The 19267-nt window shown below is 41.8% G+C and overlaps 1 protein-coding gene across 4 annotated transcripts in view; it reads right to left on the minus strand.

The window, feature by feature from the left end:
- The window catches only part of CHCHD3 (coiled-coil-helix-coiled-coil-helix domain containing 3), a 172792-nt gene that overhangs the window by 129796 nt on the left and 23729 nt on the right, over positions 1–19267 (minus strand). For all 4 annotated transcript variants that reach the window (XM_063323707.1, XM_063323706.1, XM_063323704.1 and 1 more), the window contains exon 3: positions 13004–13088. In XM_063323707.1, the coding sequence (XP_063179777.1) occupies positions 13004–13088 (85 nt within the window). The remainder of the gene's footprint in view (positions 1–13003; positions 13089–19267) is intronic.

Below are 19267 nucleotides of genomic sequence, written 5' to 3' on the forward strand. Positions count from 1 at the left end.
AAACATCACCACAGGGGTCCAAATTGCTACCCACTGCATAGACCACAATGTGCACCATCAAAATTCTTTGACAAAGTCACTACAAACGATCACAAGCCATAACCATTACGCTGCAGGAAAAGAGAAGAGATCAAAGGTACCAATAACCCTTCCAATCACTGTCCCATCAAACGCTTCTGAGCAACACAACTTGTCCTATACACCAGTAGAGCCCTCCAAGTCTAACCTGATGTTCTCCAGCCCTAGGGCCTGCCTTCCCCCCTTACTGCATAAGTAAAGCCGAACCCAACACTTGCCAGTACCACCGCAATCAGCCCAGTTGACTTGTCACAGCTGCACCATGGAAGGCAGACACCCTCCAACAGCTCGGAATGAAGTTAAGGAAACAAATGAAAAAAAGGAAGAGAAAGAGAGAAGCCAGGTTACACACTCAAGATATGGGTTGGGAAGGTCTCCTTGTCCTCTGATGAGAGCTAGCTGCAGCTCTGGAACTTGCAGATTAACATCACCAAAGAAAAAATAAAAAAAGTCAGTTCCATGTATCTTTTATTCTTTCTGGCACATCTACCTTGAAATGCATACAGTAATCTGAGTGAGATTTTCCTACGGTTTTATTCTATATTACTGGTACTTTCCTATGCTTGCACTTCATACTATTAAATTTAATGAGAACTCCACTACTTTATTCCATGCCCACTTCCTCATGGTGACCTGTTCCTCCTTAATGCTGGCCATACACATATATAAATTAGAGCTTCATTCATTATAAATATTACTGATCACATAGAAGTGATAGTGGTTCCACAATTGATCCATAAACAGCAAGTAGCTTTTCACATAATGTTAACTGCTCCCTCCAATATGTCCCATTAGACTTTTATCTTTGGTGAGTCCCAAATAGTCTTACAATTCTTCCATTGGTTTTGGACACGTCTAGTGGCAATAACAAGGAGGGCAAGGTATCGAGTGCTTTGATTTACTCTTTCCTTAGGCTGAAGTCTGTTACCCAACCCAAGAAAACACTGAACTTAATACAAAATATCTTCATTAAGAATATGTTCCACCTTGCCCCACTTAACCATTTCCTTCCATTCTCAACTACCCCCCACTTCAAATGCTATATTTCTCAAATCACCCATAATAATGAGTCCGAGTAATAACATTCGGTTGAACATATTCATTCGTTTCCTTTTTCCAGCTGCCTTCCAGCCTCAGCATAACATCTGTCAATTGAAAAAATCTTTGCTAATGGCCATGTTATTTTATGTGCCAGTCCTTGATCAAAAGATCAAAGACACTAATTTCAAAACTCATAATTACATACAGCTCTTCAATTTATCAACAATGCCTCCACGGACAGCTTGTTAATAGGCATTGCAATATGGACACTGACTCTTGTCAGTCTGATGGCTGTTCGTAGCCTATAGAGGACGGTTGAGTTGACTTTATTAAGATACTTGGGTTGGGGGGGGCGGGCGTTGAGAGGAGGGAGGGTGAGTAGGAGGGAGGGAAGGTTGTTTGAGGGGATTTTGTAATTATACTTCATAAAGCCACTGTTTTTAAAATATGTGCATATAGATCAGCGTTACAGAAAGACAGAATAATGAACAAATGTCTACCTTTATGCCAGAGGCATGCAGAGAACCTAAGTCAGAATAGTAAAACTGTTTTACATAATTTGTATATGTATTTAGCTAAGACTTTTCCCGATATCCACATAACTCCACTTGAAATTACTTTCGAACTTAATATCACTCCTCTTGGGATCTGCAAAGGCAGCCATGAAATTACGACAACATTAATTATCCGTTACAATGAAGTGACAGTTACAAAATTTTATTATTATTTTTATTTTTAAGTGTTTCTCTGCCATGTCTACTCATTTGCTACTTTTCAAAATGAAAGAGCTCAGCAGTTTGAAAGCAAAGGTTTGTTTAAAATTGCCGGGGGGCAAATAGTTTCCCTCCTCCCTCCTTGAATCTAAAACTATGAAACAGTATTATTTTTGTTGATGCTCGCTCCAAATAAACTCACTGGCTTCAAGTCATTTTTCCATCTCTCCTAGAAATAAACTTATCAAGATGAAGCTTGGTATACAAGTTGTCAGTTGAGATGCCGAGTTTTAAAATCGAAGTGAAAAATAACCCCCTTGAAAATTGGGGTTTATAAAGGTAGGAGTGAATTATGGCGCTGCTTTCTCCAATTTCCACGTCCTGTCTCCGAGATTCACCTCCGTATATCTGAGAACTAGACAAAATGGTATTAACGGAGAGTCGGACCAATAACAGAAATCTTGGAGGGTAACTCTACCACTACCAAATAATGTTTATTTATTCCCAGAAAACAATAAGGAAAGGAAAGCAGGTTTCTCTGACAGTTTGATATTTGCAAACCCTCAACCTCATAAGCAGCGCGGCTGCATTTTTATCCTTCCTTGGCATTTTGCAGGTAAGATCGTGCGCTAAACTCTTATGCTTTTAAAAAGGGTACAACACAAGCCCATCCAGAAGGTGACTTGAGCGTCCATAATAGAATTATCTTCTCAACAGATGGCTCTCCAAAGAGGCATCCGTTACAGCAGCTCACCTGATCAGAGTACTTGATTTATCTGCTCGAACCCAAAATGTCTTCACGCTTAATCTTGGCTCCTTCCCTTGCCTGTAAAGAAACAGCCTTGACCCAGCCTGACCCTCCTCATTCCCTCAGTAACATTAGAGCTGTTGAAGAATAAATTCAACTTCTAAACCTTTTGCTGGGTGTCAGAGCAGATGAGGGAACCTTCTGCTGTGAGAGAGGAAAAAACGTTTGGGATGGCATGACTAGCAGGAACTCAACCTGGGGAAGGGATGCCAAAACTTGCTGCTGTCTCCGTGCGTGTTTCCCAGCCCTGGGGCTGAAGTGGCCTCTTGGACACTCACCGAAAGAAATAGCTGTTGTTTTTTTTTTTATTTTTATAAAATCAGTTATGCATACTAAACTTGAATATTTTGTTTCGGTAAACAAATAGCCCTCATCACCGCCCAACGTTATCTGATTTTTACACTCCAGAAAAGCCTACTCCGCAATCTCACCCAATGACTATTTTAAGTCCTCTCTCTACCAACTACACACCTTCAGATACGGAAGGAGAGAGGCGTGCAGACGTACATGTCACAGTCAGAAACAGGAGGCCCTTATCACATGTCACGTTAGCCTTTCTTTCCAGTTTATATGCAATTTATGGCTTATCTCCCAAAACCCTACCACTATATCTTATCACTATTTTAAAACAATACAATATCCAAGTTTTGCTCTCTCAAATCAACAGCCAGGGGTTCTTCTGATACACTGAATGTTATACTAAAAAAAGATTAAGCTTCCTGGTTCCAGAGGGACAGGGAACTGCTGGAGAGGGTGCAGCAAAGAGCTACCAAGATGATGAGGGGACTGGAACACCTCTCCGATGAAGAAAGGCTGAGGGATTTGGGTCTCTTCAGTCTAGAAAAAAGACGACTGAGGGGGGATATAATCAACACTTATAAATCCTTAAAGGGTGGGTGTCAGGAGGATGGGGCCAGGCTCTTTTCCATGGTGCCCAGCGACAGGACAAGAGGTAACGGGCACAAACTCAAACATAGGAAGTTCCACCTAAACATGAGGAGGAACTTCTTTACCCTGAGGGTGGCAGAGCCCTGGCACAGGCTGCCCAGAGAGGTGGGGGAGTCTCCATCTCTGGAGACATTCCAAACCTGCCTGGACGCGTTCCTGTGCCACCTGCTCTGGGTGACCCTGCTCTGGCAGGGGGTTGGACGAGATGATCTACAGAGGTCCCTTCCAAACCTATGATTCCCCACGTTTGTGGAAGACATATATAAGACATGTATAAGGGTGTATGAACAAAGACAGAATAATTATCCACACGTTGCATAAATGTGGCTGTACTCACAACACAGCCTTACTTCTAAAGTATACCTTTTCACACCAGAGTGTTTTCTTTTCCAGAAATAACAACAGTAATGCAGAAACTTCCCTCTAAAAACAGTTTCTCTCAATCATATTTTTAAATTTGCTTGAATCCCACTCCACAAGACTTACTTCATGGAAACCTTGTCAGAGAAAGGAAGACCAGAGGAGGTAAGCTTTGGTGAAAGTCTGTTGTGCCACTTCCTGCATTCCTAAATGTGATTATCAACTGGGTAATATCTTTTTCAAAACAGTATGGTCACTCATGCCAGAAGATATTAAACTCTTATTCTTGACCTATCAGAAGTCAAAATAATTATAATCACTTTTACTGCTTCATGGAAGTATTTCCAGCTTTCTACCCTACTGTCAGCGGTAGAAGAAGATAAAATTTCCCTGACTGTTTTCACATTTAACCTGAACACTAGCAAGAGGTCCCTGTGGCAGAAGACTAGATTACAACTATTTTTTAAAAAAAAGAAAAAAAGAAACTACTTCTCCCCTGTGAGAAGGCGGCTGCAAGAAAGAGCCAGTCTCCCAATTTAACGTGGTTAATTACCTGGGAAAATATAATCATTTAGGAAGAAAATAAGTCTACTTCAAAAAAGTTTTCCCCCCAGTGCGCTACCCATGTGAACTGAAGATAGATTAATATGCTTTTCATAAATTTACCTCAGTAAAATATAGAATGAATATTGTAAATAAATCAATCATTTTATTACTTACGTTCTCCAGACCTACGCCAGTAAACTAGAATAAACATGTTATTAAAACAGAAATCAATAGTAAGCTTTAAATTATACGGTAGCCCAAAAAGGTCAAGCTCCAGTATTGATTTTAATATAACATTTTTGGTGTGTAGTTTCCCAAAGGGTTCTTCTCTAATATTGTTCTTCATTCTTCTTTCGCTTTACATTTTCGCTGGTGAATTTGTTGTTCTTTTCTGCCAAAGCCATCTACTCCGAGAAGTTTACTAAGAGCTTGTCATAGATGCAGTGTACTGCTGAGACATGACAAAACAAGATCGGGGGGAAGCACTCAGAGGCATCAGAGTATGAATTAAATCCTAAAGTGAATTGCAGTTATATAGGGACCCTCCCCCAAGCACAACAACAAAAAAATATAAAGAAGGTAATGGCTGCAATCTAATAACCTACCACCGAGAGCCACCTTCGTGCACCAGTGTGTACATATTTTTAAAAGCTGATTTAGGGTTTAGAAAGATTTTCTTTAAACAGATGAGAATGTTTAGAAATAGAGAGGTTGCAATAAGTTATCCAGCTAATGACAGATAAAATGCCACACCATATGGAGCCTGGCTAGCCAAGTAGAACAGACTCCAGCAATTCATTACCAGGGAATGTTTGAAAAATCTATCATCTGCATTACTCAAGAAAAGCATTTTTCATGTGGCGTTCAAGACAAAAGTTACCAAAGATATCTTAGGAGACTAGAGAGTCAAAACATAGCTAAACCTAAGAGTTATCAAAAGCCATCACAGGATTGCAGAATGGGTTGGGGTAGAAGGGACCCTGAAGACCATCTAGTCCCACCCCTTGCCCTGGGCAAGGACACCTCCCACCAGCCCAGGTTGCTCCAAGCCCCCTCCAACCTGGCCTTGAACCCCTCCAGGGGTTCAGCTGGAAGGTTGAACAGGGGTCCAGCAGAAGCCCCAGCTTCTCGGGGCAACCTGGGCCAGGGGCTCACCACCCTCACAGCAAAGAATTTCTTCCTGAGATCTCATCTCAATCTCCCCTCTTTCAGTTTGAAGCCATTACCCCTTGTCCTATCACTACAGGCCCTTGTAAAATGTCCTTCTCCAGCTTTCTTGTAGGCCCCCTTTAGGGACTGGAAAGCTGCTCTAAGGTCTCCCTGGAGCCTTCTCTTCTCCAGGCTGAACACTCCCAACTCTCTCAGTCTGTCCTCACAGCAGAGGTGCTCCGGCCCTCTGACCAGTTTTGGGGGCCTCCTCTTGGGCCCACTACAACAGGTCCATGTCTTCCTTGTTCTGCTAATTGGCTTTTTGGTGACCATACTGGAAAATAAACAGAAGCCAATACAGGGAAGGGATAACAGGGATGCCAGTAGGCAACCACCAGAAGGCCCAGAAAGCTGGACAAGGACTGAATAAGACTACAAAAGCAAACGCAGGATTGTCCCCACAGTACAAGGTAGTTAGAGACACTGAGACACTTGTGAGGCTGCAGCAATAGTTCTCTTCTGGATCTGCTGGCTAAAATCATTAACCTCCAGATACCCACCATTTCCCCTCCACCGACAGTTACCACCTATTCAATTCCCTTCACAAGGGATCCCAGGAATGGGTCCCATTCAGCTTCATCTGAAGTCACGTGGAGAAGTTCAAGTGTGTCCCTCAAATCAAGTTAATCCATGTCCAGGATATTAAACTAAACAGAAGTAACCTTGCAGGGTTGCAACTGTCTAAACAGAAATTTAAATAAAAGATTTAAGATACGCCATGTAACTTCTACACGCATTAGAACATTTTTAACAAGATTTTGAGCAACAGTTGCACAACGCTCCTACATGCCTTAAACAATTTTAGAGTAGACCTAATAACAGAGTTACTGAAGGGCCACTAAACCAAACAAAAGGCTGTTTTTAAGCCTTTCCCTGCCTTAAAACTCCTACTTACGGTAGTACTTTTCATCTAAGAAACAAAAGCTGGAATCTTTTGGATGTAGGAGAATCCAAGTACAACTAAGCATAGGGAAAACAATCATCTGGGTCTCTTGGGGCAGTCGTACATCAGCAAACTGCACAGGGATGTCTGTTTGTCATGCTAAGAAAATTAAATGCATGCATACAGTGAATATTGGAACAAAATAAACTTTCTGCAATATTGAAGGGACTGTCACACACAGCATTTTGCAAAACCACCTCATTCTGCATATAATTAATATTTGCCATGTGCCAAATCATATAAGAAGAGTGGAAGCTAGGAAACACTTGCCAAGCCAAAAAGACTGAAAACCCACAAATATAATTAGCCTGAGTTAAATGATCAGCAAAATAAATAAGACTGATTCTCAAGGGAAAAAGAGGTAAGTAATCATTCATGAGCATTCAATTTCTATGGAAAATCACATCCTTCATTTGCCTCTTTCATTTAAGTATTATTTTGCGTATGTTTTAGTGGAGAAACCCAGTTGTCTGATGAGGTTGGCAGCACCTAAAATTTTATCATTATGCTGATGATAAAAGTTGTTGCTCAATTTTGGTTTTTCAAAATAACTTTTTCTTCTGTGTATACCTTTCATGAGCACTGGCACTTCCAGGAACGTTTCTCCATCAGTTGGACTGCAAAACCAGTAAGTGAGATGAGGCGGTCTCCTGGGCCAGGAGAGTCAAACATGAGGGAATTCAGCCATTGGTAAAATTCAAATTTCCATCCACAGACCAGAAGCCACACGCATTCCCACAAAAGTGGTTAATCTTTGCAACAGCTTCCTATGCTTCCACAACCTCCCTATGGACTTCCAAATTCTGGAGGAAGAAAATCCTGAAAAGGTTCATCATTATTTGCAGGGAAATTTAAGTTTCCGAGGAGCCTCTTGGCTTTCATCCTACTCTCATACAGCCAAAACTCTAGGCAACCTTCATATTCTCAGCCAGTGGACAACCAGGGGATCAGGCCTAGTCAGCATGGGTTTATGAAAGGCATTGGTCAATGGTATGTGACACGAAATTAAAAATCTTCTATTATGAAAGGCAGATCCTGCCTGACGAACCTGATTTCCTTCTATGACAAGATGACCAGATTATTGGATAAGGGAAAGGCTGTGGACATTGTCTACCTAGACTCTCGAAACACATTTGACACTGTCCCCCATAGAATTCTCATGGAAAAACTGTCTGCTCATGGCCTGGATGAGCACACGATCTGCTGGATCAAGCACTGGCTGGATGGGCGGTCCCAAAGAGTGGTGGTCAATGGAGTTAAATCCAGCTGGCGGCCGGTCACAAGTGGTGTCCCTCAGGGCTCAGTGTTGGGACCATTTCTCTTAACATCTTTATTGATGACCTTGATAAGGACATAGAGTGTATCATCAGCAAGTTTGCAGATGACACCGAGGTAAGCGGGAGTGTTGATCTGCATGAGGATAGGGAGGCTCTACAGAGAGACTTGGATAGATTGGACCGATGGGCCAATGCTAACGGCATGAGCTTCAACAAGGCCAAGTGCCGGGTCCTGCACTTGGGCCACAACAACCCCATGCATCGCTACAGGCTTGGGGCAGTGTGGCTGGAGAGCTGCCTGGCAGAAAAGGACCTGGGGGTTCTAATTGACAAGCGGCTGAACATGAGCCAGCAGTGTGCCCAGGTGGCCAAGAAAGTCAATGCCATCCTGGCTTGTATTAGAAATAGTGTGACCAGCAGAAGGAGAGAGGTGACTGTCCCCCTGTACTCAGCACTGGTGAGGCCACACCTTGAGTACTGCATCCAGTTTTGGGCACCTCAATACGAGAGAGATCTCGAGGTGCTGGAGCGAGTGCAGAGGGGGGCAACGAAGCTGGTGAAGGGCCTGGAGAATAAATCTTATGAGGAACGATTGAAGGAGCTGGGACTGTTTAGTTTGAGGAAGAGGAGGCTGAGGGGAGACCTCATCACTCTCTGCAACTACTTGGAAGGACACTGTAGAGAGGTTGGTGCTGGTCTCTTCTCACAGGTAATTAGTGATAGAACAAGAGGGAATGGCTTCAAGCTGCAACAGGGGAGGTTTAGACTGGACATTAGGGAAAAATTCTTCACAGAGAGAGTGGTCAGACACTGGAATAGGCTGCCCAGGGAGGTGGTGGAGTCACCATCCCTGGATGTGTTTAAGACTCATTTAGATGTGGTGTTAAGGGATATGGTGTAAGGAAGAACTTTGTAGAGTGGGGTTGATGGTTGGACTCGATGATCCCAAGGGTCTTTTCCAACCTAAATGATTCTATGATTCTAAAAGACGGTCAAAGACAAGTAGTGGATTATCAAACTAAACAGATCAGAAATGGAAAGTCAAGTAGTTCTTAATACTAGGATACCAGATAAATCCACTAATGATGAGCTTATGGCCCTACCATACCTCTTAAAATAAATAAATAAATAAATTAATAAAAATAGTAGAAGTCCAGCACTTCGACTTGTTTTTCCTAGATAAAAGTTGCAATTCTTGTGTTCAGGGTGTCAGACCTCATTATACTCACTTCCCTATCAAAGAGCCTGACACTGGAGTGGAAAGAGCCAGTGAGTCTGAGCTCTGCGCGTTGCTGTTCTGAGACACGAGACACCGTCACGCTTCAGCCTAACTGGCCTTGCACAGCACCAGTGCATTTCTATACTGCATCCCTCCACCTAAGTTATGAAACCTGCATTACATTCATTTTTTCTGGTGCAGCTATTGACATATGAATACTATGAACTGTTCTCTTGTTAACAGTTTCCTTCCATTACACATTTTAAGCACAGTATAGCTGGGAACTCAGGTTTTGCTCTGTTTTCCCACACTGCATCAATGTGTTCGTATCTTTATTACGAATAACCACAGTTGAGGGTAATCCTTTCCTTTTCCTGTTTTTATTATCTAGAACTCTCTGCACTGGACAGACAGGCAAGATATAAAATACTTTATCTGAACAATGTGCATCTAGCTCTTAAGTACGTACGTGCTTGAAAACTGAAAGTAAAGATGAAAAATTACACATATGCTGAAAACACGCATATGCTGAACCTGAACAACATCAATCCGTTCTTAAAGCAATCAACAGAAAATCGCTCACTGCGTTCTCAGAAGAACGGGATTCGCAGGAGAACAGCTCCACATTTGCTACGGCACTTCTTAAGTGGTTTTAAAACAAAAACCTCAACCAGAATTCAGTCCGTAAAAGCCTCAAGTAATAGCAAAGTAAACATCTGCATCAACATGAAAAGAGATTCTGCAATCTGACTAAAATATATCTGTACACTGTGTAGAAAGCATAATGTGAAATCCTTGCTTATTGCTAAAAAAAAAAAAATCAAAACTAGGAAAGAATTAAAGCTGCTAACAAGACTTGATGTTTCTCATTTTATTGTTTATATTTTTATTTTAATTTATTTTTATAGTTTACATTTCAAAAGCACAGATTCTCCAACCTAGTTCTGAGACACCAAAAAGGTTTTACAGGATCCTTTTAATATGTAGCATCTTCCTCACTAATCCTTAACCAAATAAAGGGAAGGCTGCCATCATTATTCCCTACAAAATATAAAATCAGGTATACGACAAGCCAATCTGCTCCCTACCTTTCACAGATCAATGCACAACCCGTGAAAACTGAATTACGGAACACCTAATGAAAATTACCGAAAAGCGTCAAATGACAAAATACTGAAGTTACAAAACAAATATTTCCACAGTGTAATCACGTTCAGCTGAACTCTTGAGCAGTCAACATTAAGCTCAAATGTAATGCAAGTTTTCCTGTCAAAGTGCAGTTCAAAAGAGGAGAGGTTTCACTGTAACATATTGATTTCCTTTATTGCTGATGCAAAAAAAAAAAGCCTGATTTTTTTTTTTTTCCCCTGGGACATTTATATAGTCCTATCTAATTATATACTCCATCAACCTAACTCAATTAAATAATAATATAATGATGTGTAGGAAACAACTGATATATATGCAGACAGTTTAAGTAGTACTAATTAAATTCTAATTTTTTTAATTCATCATAATGAGCTTTTCTTCCCATTCTCAGAATGGAGGACAATGTGTAGGTTATATATATATATACAGGAATTTATTTAATTGCTAATAATCCCACAGTAGCAGACTAAACATTGCAGAGCATAATTTAAAAACGCTGCATCCCAAGTCCGCCGCTGCATTCTGTGTGACCCTCCCCAGTCTTTCACAGTAACTACAATCCCTGAAAAATATGTTTCAATAAACAAAAAGGATATCAAAATGGTTTTCTACTAGTAAACTGTTTTAATGCAGTACTTTAGCACCGTCTAAGGAACCTGAAGGTGCACAAGTCCACGGGACCTGCTCAAATACGTCTGCAGGTCCTGAGGGAACTGGTGGATGAAGTTGCCAAGTCACTAGCCATCGTATTTGAAAAGTTGTGTCAGTGAAGTTCCCGCTGATGGGAACAGGTGAAACAACCCCCATTTTTAAAAAGGTAAAAAAGGAAGACCTGGGAACTACAGGACGGTCAGTCTCACCTCTGTGCCTGGCAAGATCATGGAGCAGATCCTCCTGGAAACAATGCTAAGACACATGGAAAACAAGGAGGTCATCGGTGACAGCCAACATGGCTTCACTAAGGGCAAATCATGCCTGACAAACTCAGTGGCCTTCTACGACGGCATTACAGCACTGGTGGATAAGGGAACAGAACTGACGTTGGGAGCAGGGTTGGAACTAGATGATCTCTAAGGTCCCTTCTAACCCGAACCATTCAATGATTCTATGATTCTATGACATCATCTACTGAAACTTCTGCAACGCATTTGACACTGTCCCACACAACATCCTGGTCTCTAAATTGGAGAGACATGGATTTGACGGATGAGTCAGTGGATAAGAAATTGTCTGGATGGCCAAACTCAAAGGGTTGCTCGATGTCCAAGTGGCGATGAGTGGCATTCCTCAGGGGTCATCTTTGTGGGCGACATGGACAGTGGGACTGAGTGCACCCTCAGCAAGTTTGCCGACAACACCAAGCTGAGGAGCAGTCAACACGCTGGAGGGAAGGGATGCCATCCAGAGGGACCTGGACACGCTGGAGAGGTGGGTCTGTGCAAACCTCATGAAGTTCAACAAGGCCAAGTGCAAGGTCCTGCACCTGGATCAGGGCAATGCCAAGCACAAATCCAGGCTGGGCAGAGAATGGCTTGAGAACAGCCCTGAGGAGAAGGACTTGGGGGTGCTGGTGGATGAGAAGCTCAACACGAGCCAGTAATGAGTGTTGGCAGCCCAGAACCCCCCCGCAGCCTGGGCTGCATCCCCAGCAGCGTGGGCAGCAGGGCGAGGGGGGGATTCTGCCCCTCTGCTCCGCTCGGGGAGACCCCCCTGCAGTGCTGCCTCCAGCGCTGGGGCCTCAGCACAGGAGAGACACGGAGCTGTTGGAGCGGGGCCAGAGGAGGCCCCGGAGATGCTGGGAGGGCTGGAGCCCCTCTGCTGTGGGGACAGGCTGAGAGAGCTGGGGGGGTTCAGCCTGGAGAAGAGAAGGCGCTGGGGAGACCTTCCAGCCCCTTCCAGTCCCTAAAGGGGCTCCAGGAAAGCTGGGGAGGGACTCTGGAGCAGGGAGGGGAGTGATAGGATGAGGAGTGATGGCTTCAAACTGGAAGAGGGGAGATTGAGATGAGATCTCAGGAAGAAATTCTTTGCTGTGAGGGGGGTGAGCCCCTGGCCCAGGTTGCCCAGAGAAGCTGTGGCTGCCCCATCCCTGGAGGGGTTCAAGGCCAGGTTGGACGGGGCTTGGAGCAACCTGGGCTGGTGGGAGGTGTCCCTGCCCAGGGCAGGGGGTGGCACTGGGTGGTCTTTAAGGTCCCTTCCAACCCAAACCACCCTATGATTCTACTTTGTACTACTATTAAATCAGTTCTAAACATATTGAAACTCACAGAAACATCTATAATTCACAGAAATAACAAGAATTACCATTTCTACTTCTGTTAAAATTTACTTTTTGATCAAATAGAGGGGTTTTAAATAACCCACCTCCACATTGCTCTCAAACTATTTCTGTCTCTACACGGCAAAGTGAATATTTGGACTCAGGAGAAATCAATGATGATTGAGTTTAAAAGACTGCAAAAAACAAAAAAAAGTCAGGCTTATAAGATCAAAAGGGATTTAGATCAACATTTTATATGAGCTCTTTTAAGGACATTGCAGTTAATTTGTTGTTTTAACATGTATTTAATATCAAAACTTGCTGTATCACCCAAAGGTCTTACCTACCATTTTGTCCTGGGGCACAAAATCAAACTTTTATAGTAAGTAGATAAATAACAATAATAAAATCATTAAGTACATGTTTGTTTTAAATATTGTTATTAACAAACCAACCTTCTCTTTTGAGCTTCAGAGTCTCTCCTGGCTCGTTCTAATGCCAGTTCTTCAGCTATTCTTTTCTTTAGTTCTTCATCATTAACTACAATTAAAAGAAAATTAAATTAAATGTTAACAGAAGACAATATATTCCTAATTACAGAAACACCTGCAAAATACAGTGCCCTATTTTATTTTTTTTTCTATAAAGCAGTTGGAGTGCTTTCCTGTGGTTTAGCCACCTTTCAAATTTTAGCATACAAACACTAGAGAGCTTTTAAAAATTACTCTTATTAAACAACTTTTCAATTAGTGGAATCTTTTGAAAATTAAAAACCACACAGTATATGTTAAATTAAATACATTTTTTTTCTTTATAAAGGCATATTTCTTAAGAAAAAAAAAGGCGGGGGGGGGGGGGAGGGGGGCGGGGAGGAGATGGGACTGAAACCTAAACAGAAAAGTCATAAAAAGCTGCTTCTTATTCATACGGAAACAAGGGAAACATCCTCCAGTGTAATGAACCGTGTATTTGTAGATGAGTATTTTACCCAACAAAGCGTTTACAACATCCTAGATATCCATACTTCTACTTTCTAATGTTCGAAAGTGATTTTGCCTCAAATTCTCCCCATTTTGTTTAAAGAAGCAGCCACAGAATGAATATTTTCTTCATTTAGATTACATCAGATAAATTAATTAGAAGTCTGGTTGAGAACTAAAAAAACAGGGACACAACTTCAAGTCTGTGAATAAACTTTTCCATACAAAGGTATAAAAGCATAAGAGCCACTAATCCTAGAAGCTTGAATGACACCTATATACGGACACGACATATATACACACATATATACGACACACCTATATATTGAACGACACCTATATATATGTGTATACACCAAAATCCCTTCAATAAGGTTTTGAAACACAGAACAGGTCCATTCTCAACTCTCTCTGATATTCAAGGGCGCAGTCATGCAAGCGAGAACACTGATACCGTTCAGTATTAACCATGTCTCCATCTATAGCCAACTGCACGCTTCCGAAAAAATCTGACCCAAGGAGATCAGAAATAGTTTGTTGTTACTTCCTTCGATAGAAGATGTAGCAATAAAACATGTTTCAAGAGAATTCAATAAGAAATCACACTGAAAAAGTTGTTTCAGCCTAAAAAAAAAAAAAAACCAAAAAATCCCCACTCAAAACAAACACACAAAAAAAAAACCTACCCAACTTTGGAGATGGTTTTATCCCTATCCAAATACAACTTGACACACAGCACAGCAGGAATTAGAAATAACATAAAATTAGAATACCCGGTCATCTAGTAAGAACAAACATTTTCCACTTGGGAAAATGTAGTAGGTTGGTAACCAAAAGTTATGCCAACTTCAGTATAACAGCTGTTAACTTTGCATAAAATATTGATTTGTAGCTATCAAGAAAAGTGAATTTTCCAATAGGCAGAAAAGAAAACAACTGTACAGTATGGCTGCGGGAAGAGATTAAAAATTAAGTAATTATTTTCAGGTTCATGCAAATATAAATCCTGATCTAGAGCCGTCTGTCTGGGGAGGGGCTGTTTGCAAGGGCATGTAGCGATAGGATGAGGGGCAATGGCTTTAAACTAGAGCAGGGCAGGGTTAGATGGGACATTAGGAAGAAGTTCTTTCCGATGAGGGTGGCGAGACACTGGCACAGGTTGCCCAGAGAGGTGGGGGAGGCCCCATCCCTGGAGACAGTCAAGGCCAGGCTGGATGAGGCTCTGAGCAACCTGATCTAGTTGAAGATGTCCCTGCTCGCTGCAGGGGGGTTGGACTAGATGACCTTTGGAGGTCCCTTCCAACCCAACACAGTCTACGATTCTATGAATAAAGGTACACCCACACTAGCTGAGCTGTACCTCTAACTCTGCAATACTCCACTATTCCAGCACAAGCCTACCAATAATTCTCTTATTTTGAAGCATCTGGCTCAAATTCCACTCCATGGAACCACAGAGCTAAAAGACGTGTAATCTCACTCTAAAATGCCTATCGGTCAAGCGTAGTATCCAAGAAGGTGATAAACACTTGCTTAGGTAGCTAAAAACCAGAGAACTACTTTTTCAGGCAATATAAGACACAAGCAATCACGAGATAACAAGCAGCCTCCTTCGAGGTTGCATTAAGTATTTATGTATACAGACAACAACTCATCGGTTCACAGGCGGAAATTTGTGGAGATACTGGGGCAGAGGAGGAAAAGCCATCAGCCTTTTCTTTCACAGCAAGCTAATAGTTAAAGCATTTGCCCAGAAATCAGAATATCTGGACTTTAGATCCTCCTAAGACAGACAGGTTTGAGTCCACATATTGTATAAACTCCAATATGTATATTTTATTTTTATTTTTACAAATAAAGCTAAAGAAAAAGTGCCTGAAAGGGTGCCTAGTGATTAGAAGACAAAACTGGGACAGCCTCCAATTCCAGTACCCTTTGTGGAACCAGTTATTTGTTTTACATTATTTTTTAAAATCTGATTGCTGCCTAAAGAGATACACATAAAAAAAGCCAGTGACAAATAGCCACGTATCTTGGTGACCTCGTCTCCAGGAGTTGGCTTTATCTGCAAACATTATCCAACATCATTAGCCCACATTCTCATTATGGTTAATAATAGAGTCCAGTGTGCAATTCTTCTCATCCTTAAGTAGACTTTTAAAACAGTGAATTTTATGAATGAATGAAGCAGTTTCATTGACTGGATGGGAGTCTTGGCCAACTAATTCAGTTATAACCATCTTAAGTAAAGCAGAATGAATCGATATCCATCCTGCCAGGGGCAGGAAATGCTTAGATGGCAGAAATGGAGTTGCGCTGGGGGGAAGTGGGGGGACACTTGTGAATGGCCAGTCAGACCCCAGCCTAAAAATATATTAACATGTGAAAATCCAGAGGTAAACATGAATCTTGAGAGATGACCGTCACAAACCATGGATGAAAAGGCAGGACCCCATTATATTGGGAGAATCTCCACTGACGGTTGGCACCGCTCCACTATTTTCCCCTCTGAGGTGACACAAGGCTACTCGCCGTTTGAGAAGGCACTGAGTTGTTATAGCACACCCGTACGTTTCCAAACCAAGACCACCTAACCACAGCGAACTGTATTGCCAGAAGAGAAAAAAAGTTTAGCAAAATATCAGGCAATCGCCAGGATCCCGCTTCTGTACTGCGGCGCCCATTAATCTCCCCCACACCTCAGTAAGCATCACAAGCCAAAATGAGAGCAGTTAAGGTTCGGCATTTGTACACTTCGAAATGATTAAGCTGTCATAAAAGCAAAGAATTTATTTCACATTGCAGCTACCTTATTCACAGAACAATCTGAACACCCATGATCAAGTGTTTCCTACTGCAGTTCTGCTCAATCCAGATACTTCAATATTTCACGTCCTTTTAATACTACACCTGAGAATACACAAAACGTTGCACGTCTATTGTTCACCAGCGTCATGAAGTTGATTGTTCTGGGGTGCATATATGAGTACAAGAACTCTAAGAGACCATAGAAGGGTTGGTTTGGTTTTTTTTAAGTCATAATGAGAAAAGATTCAGGCATCAGCTAATAAAGACATTTGACCTTAACAATCAATTAGCTTACCCATCGATCAGCCAAATACTAATAGGGAATAAAAGCGGAGCTATAGATCATTCAATAGAATTATTGTAAGATATAATTGGGTAGCTCCCAAGTGGGAACTTTATGATGTTTCAGTAAAAAAAATTGCAGTTCTACAAGTAGGAGGGATTTGTTCTGGGGGAAGAAGCATTTAAAACGAGAAAAGTTAATTTATTAGAAAGAGGATCAGAAAAAAAAAAAAAAGGAACTGTTTCTAGATAAAAGCATTTCTCTCAGATGGCAATCTCTGCTCGGATGATGGGGCATTAAAAACAGACAGCTGGGCATTAAACTATTGGAGAATATTAGAACTTGGTGGGTGCAAGACTGCTAAAATAAGCGTGATCCGGAGACAAGAAGTATACAGCAGTTGCCAAAAATTCTGTAGCCGTTCCCACTGCCACCCCCCTGAGATTTTAAGTTCTTCAGGCTACTGAAATCAGCATCAACTTCATAGTAAGTGCATCACAGATCAGACAAAAAAATCGGAAGATTTTCAGGTAAGTACATTTAGGAAGGTCACACTTGCATCCCTCCGCTTTCTTATGCTCCGACAAGAGCGTAAAATGAATGCAGCTCCCCCATTTCCCCAGGCTGAATGTGCTAATGCACAGCTCGCATCGCAAGACAATTTAGATGGATGGTCAGTAATGGGAACTATACTCAAAAAGCCATAGTGCTGCAGCCAGAAATAACTCTTCTCTGTCCTCTTCGCATGTGAAGGGTGGATGCTGACAGGTGTCTGATAAGCGGTATTCTCTTCGGGATAATGGGAATGGAGTACCACCAGCTGCACTGCCAATGGGCTCATTACCATGCTCGGATCTAGCAGCAGGTTGCACAACGCTTAGAAGAGTGACCAAACCGCTCCATGTAACATCGCAGACGCAGCATACCGGTAGATGATAAAAAACACAAAGCCCTTGCCTGCACCTTGGCCAACCAAGCAGGGACTGTCAACGGACAAGGACATTTTGGCATCTTGATGGCCTCCGGGATGCAGTTACCTGACCTTTCTTGTTTGTCCACCTACTCTTTTGGAGAAGTTTGAAAGACACGGTCATTTACACCTAATGTTATAGCACAAACGCATGACGTATTTCCTCCCCTTTATGCAGAGATACTAACTTTTTTTAAAAAGTACATATAAATTAACCCCTATAAATTAACCAATTATTTAAACCATTTTCGCATACTGCAAGCACAAGATAACATACATATTTGCTTCATTTAACTTCCCCTTCCCATACACACGCACAAAAAAAGGCAAATTCAGCTCTCTCACATTCAAAACAAAGCTTTAAGAGCACAGAAGAAAGAGCACAAGACAGTCAAAGGTGAGATCTGAAGAAACTACAAATTACATCCAATACACATCTATTGGCCCAAATCTGTGATCATGCCCAACAAATAGAAGAGAGGCAATTTCCAGAATAGAAGTTATAGCACATTTCCTCAAGTTTTCTACCAAAATTGCTCTCGTTGGCTTTATGCCTTCAGACGGATGTGCGGAGTGAAAGGGTGTAAGGGCACCTCGCACCAGGACAGGGTTTTGTTTTGAAAATAACGCAGGCTGGCAGTTATGGAAGAGTAAGAGCATTCCACGCATGGCCGTGTTTCAACGCTTTTCTGTTCAGCTTTTTCTCCATCCAACACCCTTCTGCAAACCTGAAAGAGGTTTATTCTGCCACCTTTTTAAAAGGCCACAAACCCTATGAAAATGGTTTTGGGAGCCACTCAGAGACAAATACTCTTTTCTGTAGTCCCGGCAAAGCCTAACCCGATTGTTGTTTAAAAAAAAAAAAACAAACCAAAACCAAAAACAACAACAAAAAACAGACAAACAGACAAACACACTGTGCAAAGCCATTTGCTTAACCCTTATAACTGATTCTCCACTTGTGCTTCTAAATCAAATGAATACAAAAGCATACACCGCGTGTGTTTTCCAGGGTCCAAAACACTTTGAGTAATTACAGGGACAATTGATGAGGACAGAGGAGCAAAGGGTGCTGAAGAGCTTATGCACTTACCAACAGTTACTGAGGTTTCAGCTATATAATACGCACTTAATCTTGGAACTTCAAAGGGCATCCACTTGCAGTATTGGAGCAAAGCCAAGAGCTTCACATGACGAAAACAATTCTTGAGAAACAATCGGCAATTTTATCTCCCAGGTCTACTATAGGTTGGTGCATAAGGGTACGTGCAACTCAGCTACTCTCACATTATTTTTCTCCAACTCCCCTGCCCTCGTTAGTCAGAAGATCTAAATCCATTATCTTTTTCCTCTCACTCTGAAGCAGTTGCTTTCTAGAAAAAACGTTCAGCATGGTATCAAGGTTACAGCAATGTGGCAGCACCCAAAGCTGCAAACAACACGCATTAGGTAAAGCAGACACCTGCAGCCTCAAAAAGGTTAGCCTGAGAAACCAGGAATACAACATGGACAAATTAATCAAATAGCTCTAGCCTGCAGAGCTAGGAATCTGCCCATTAGTCTTGCATTTCAAAAAAGTCATTAATGGAAACAGCATTTATTATCAGGCACCTTAACTAAACTCTCCTGAAAGGGCAGGTGCATTAAGTTATTAATGAAGTGACACTTAGGTTTGATA

This window comes from Chroicocephalus ridibundus, chromosome 1 (assembly GCF_963924245.1).
Source record: "Chroicocephalus ridibundus chromosome 1, bChrRid1.1, whole genome shotgun sequence".
Classification (NCBI taxonomy): Eukaryota; Metazoa; Chordata; class Aves; order Charadriiformes; family Laridae; genus Chroicocephalus; species Chroicocephalus ridibundus.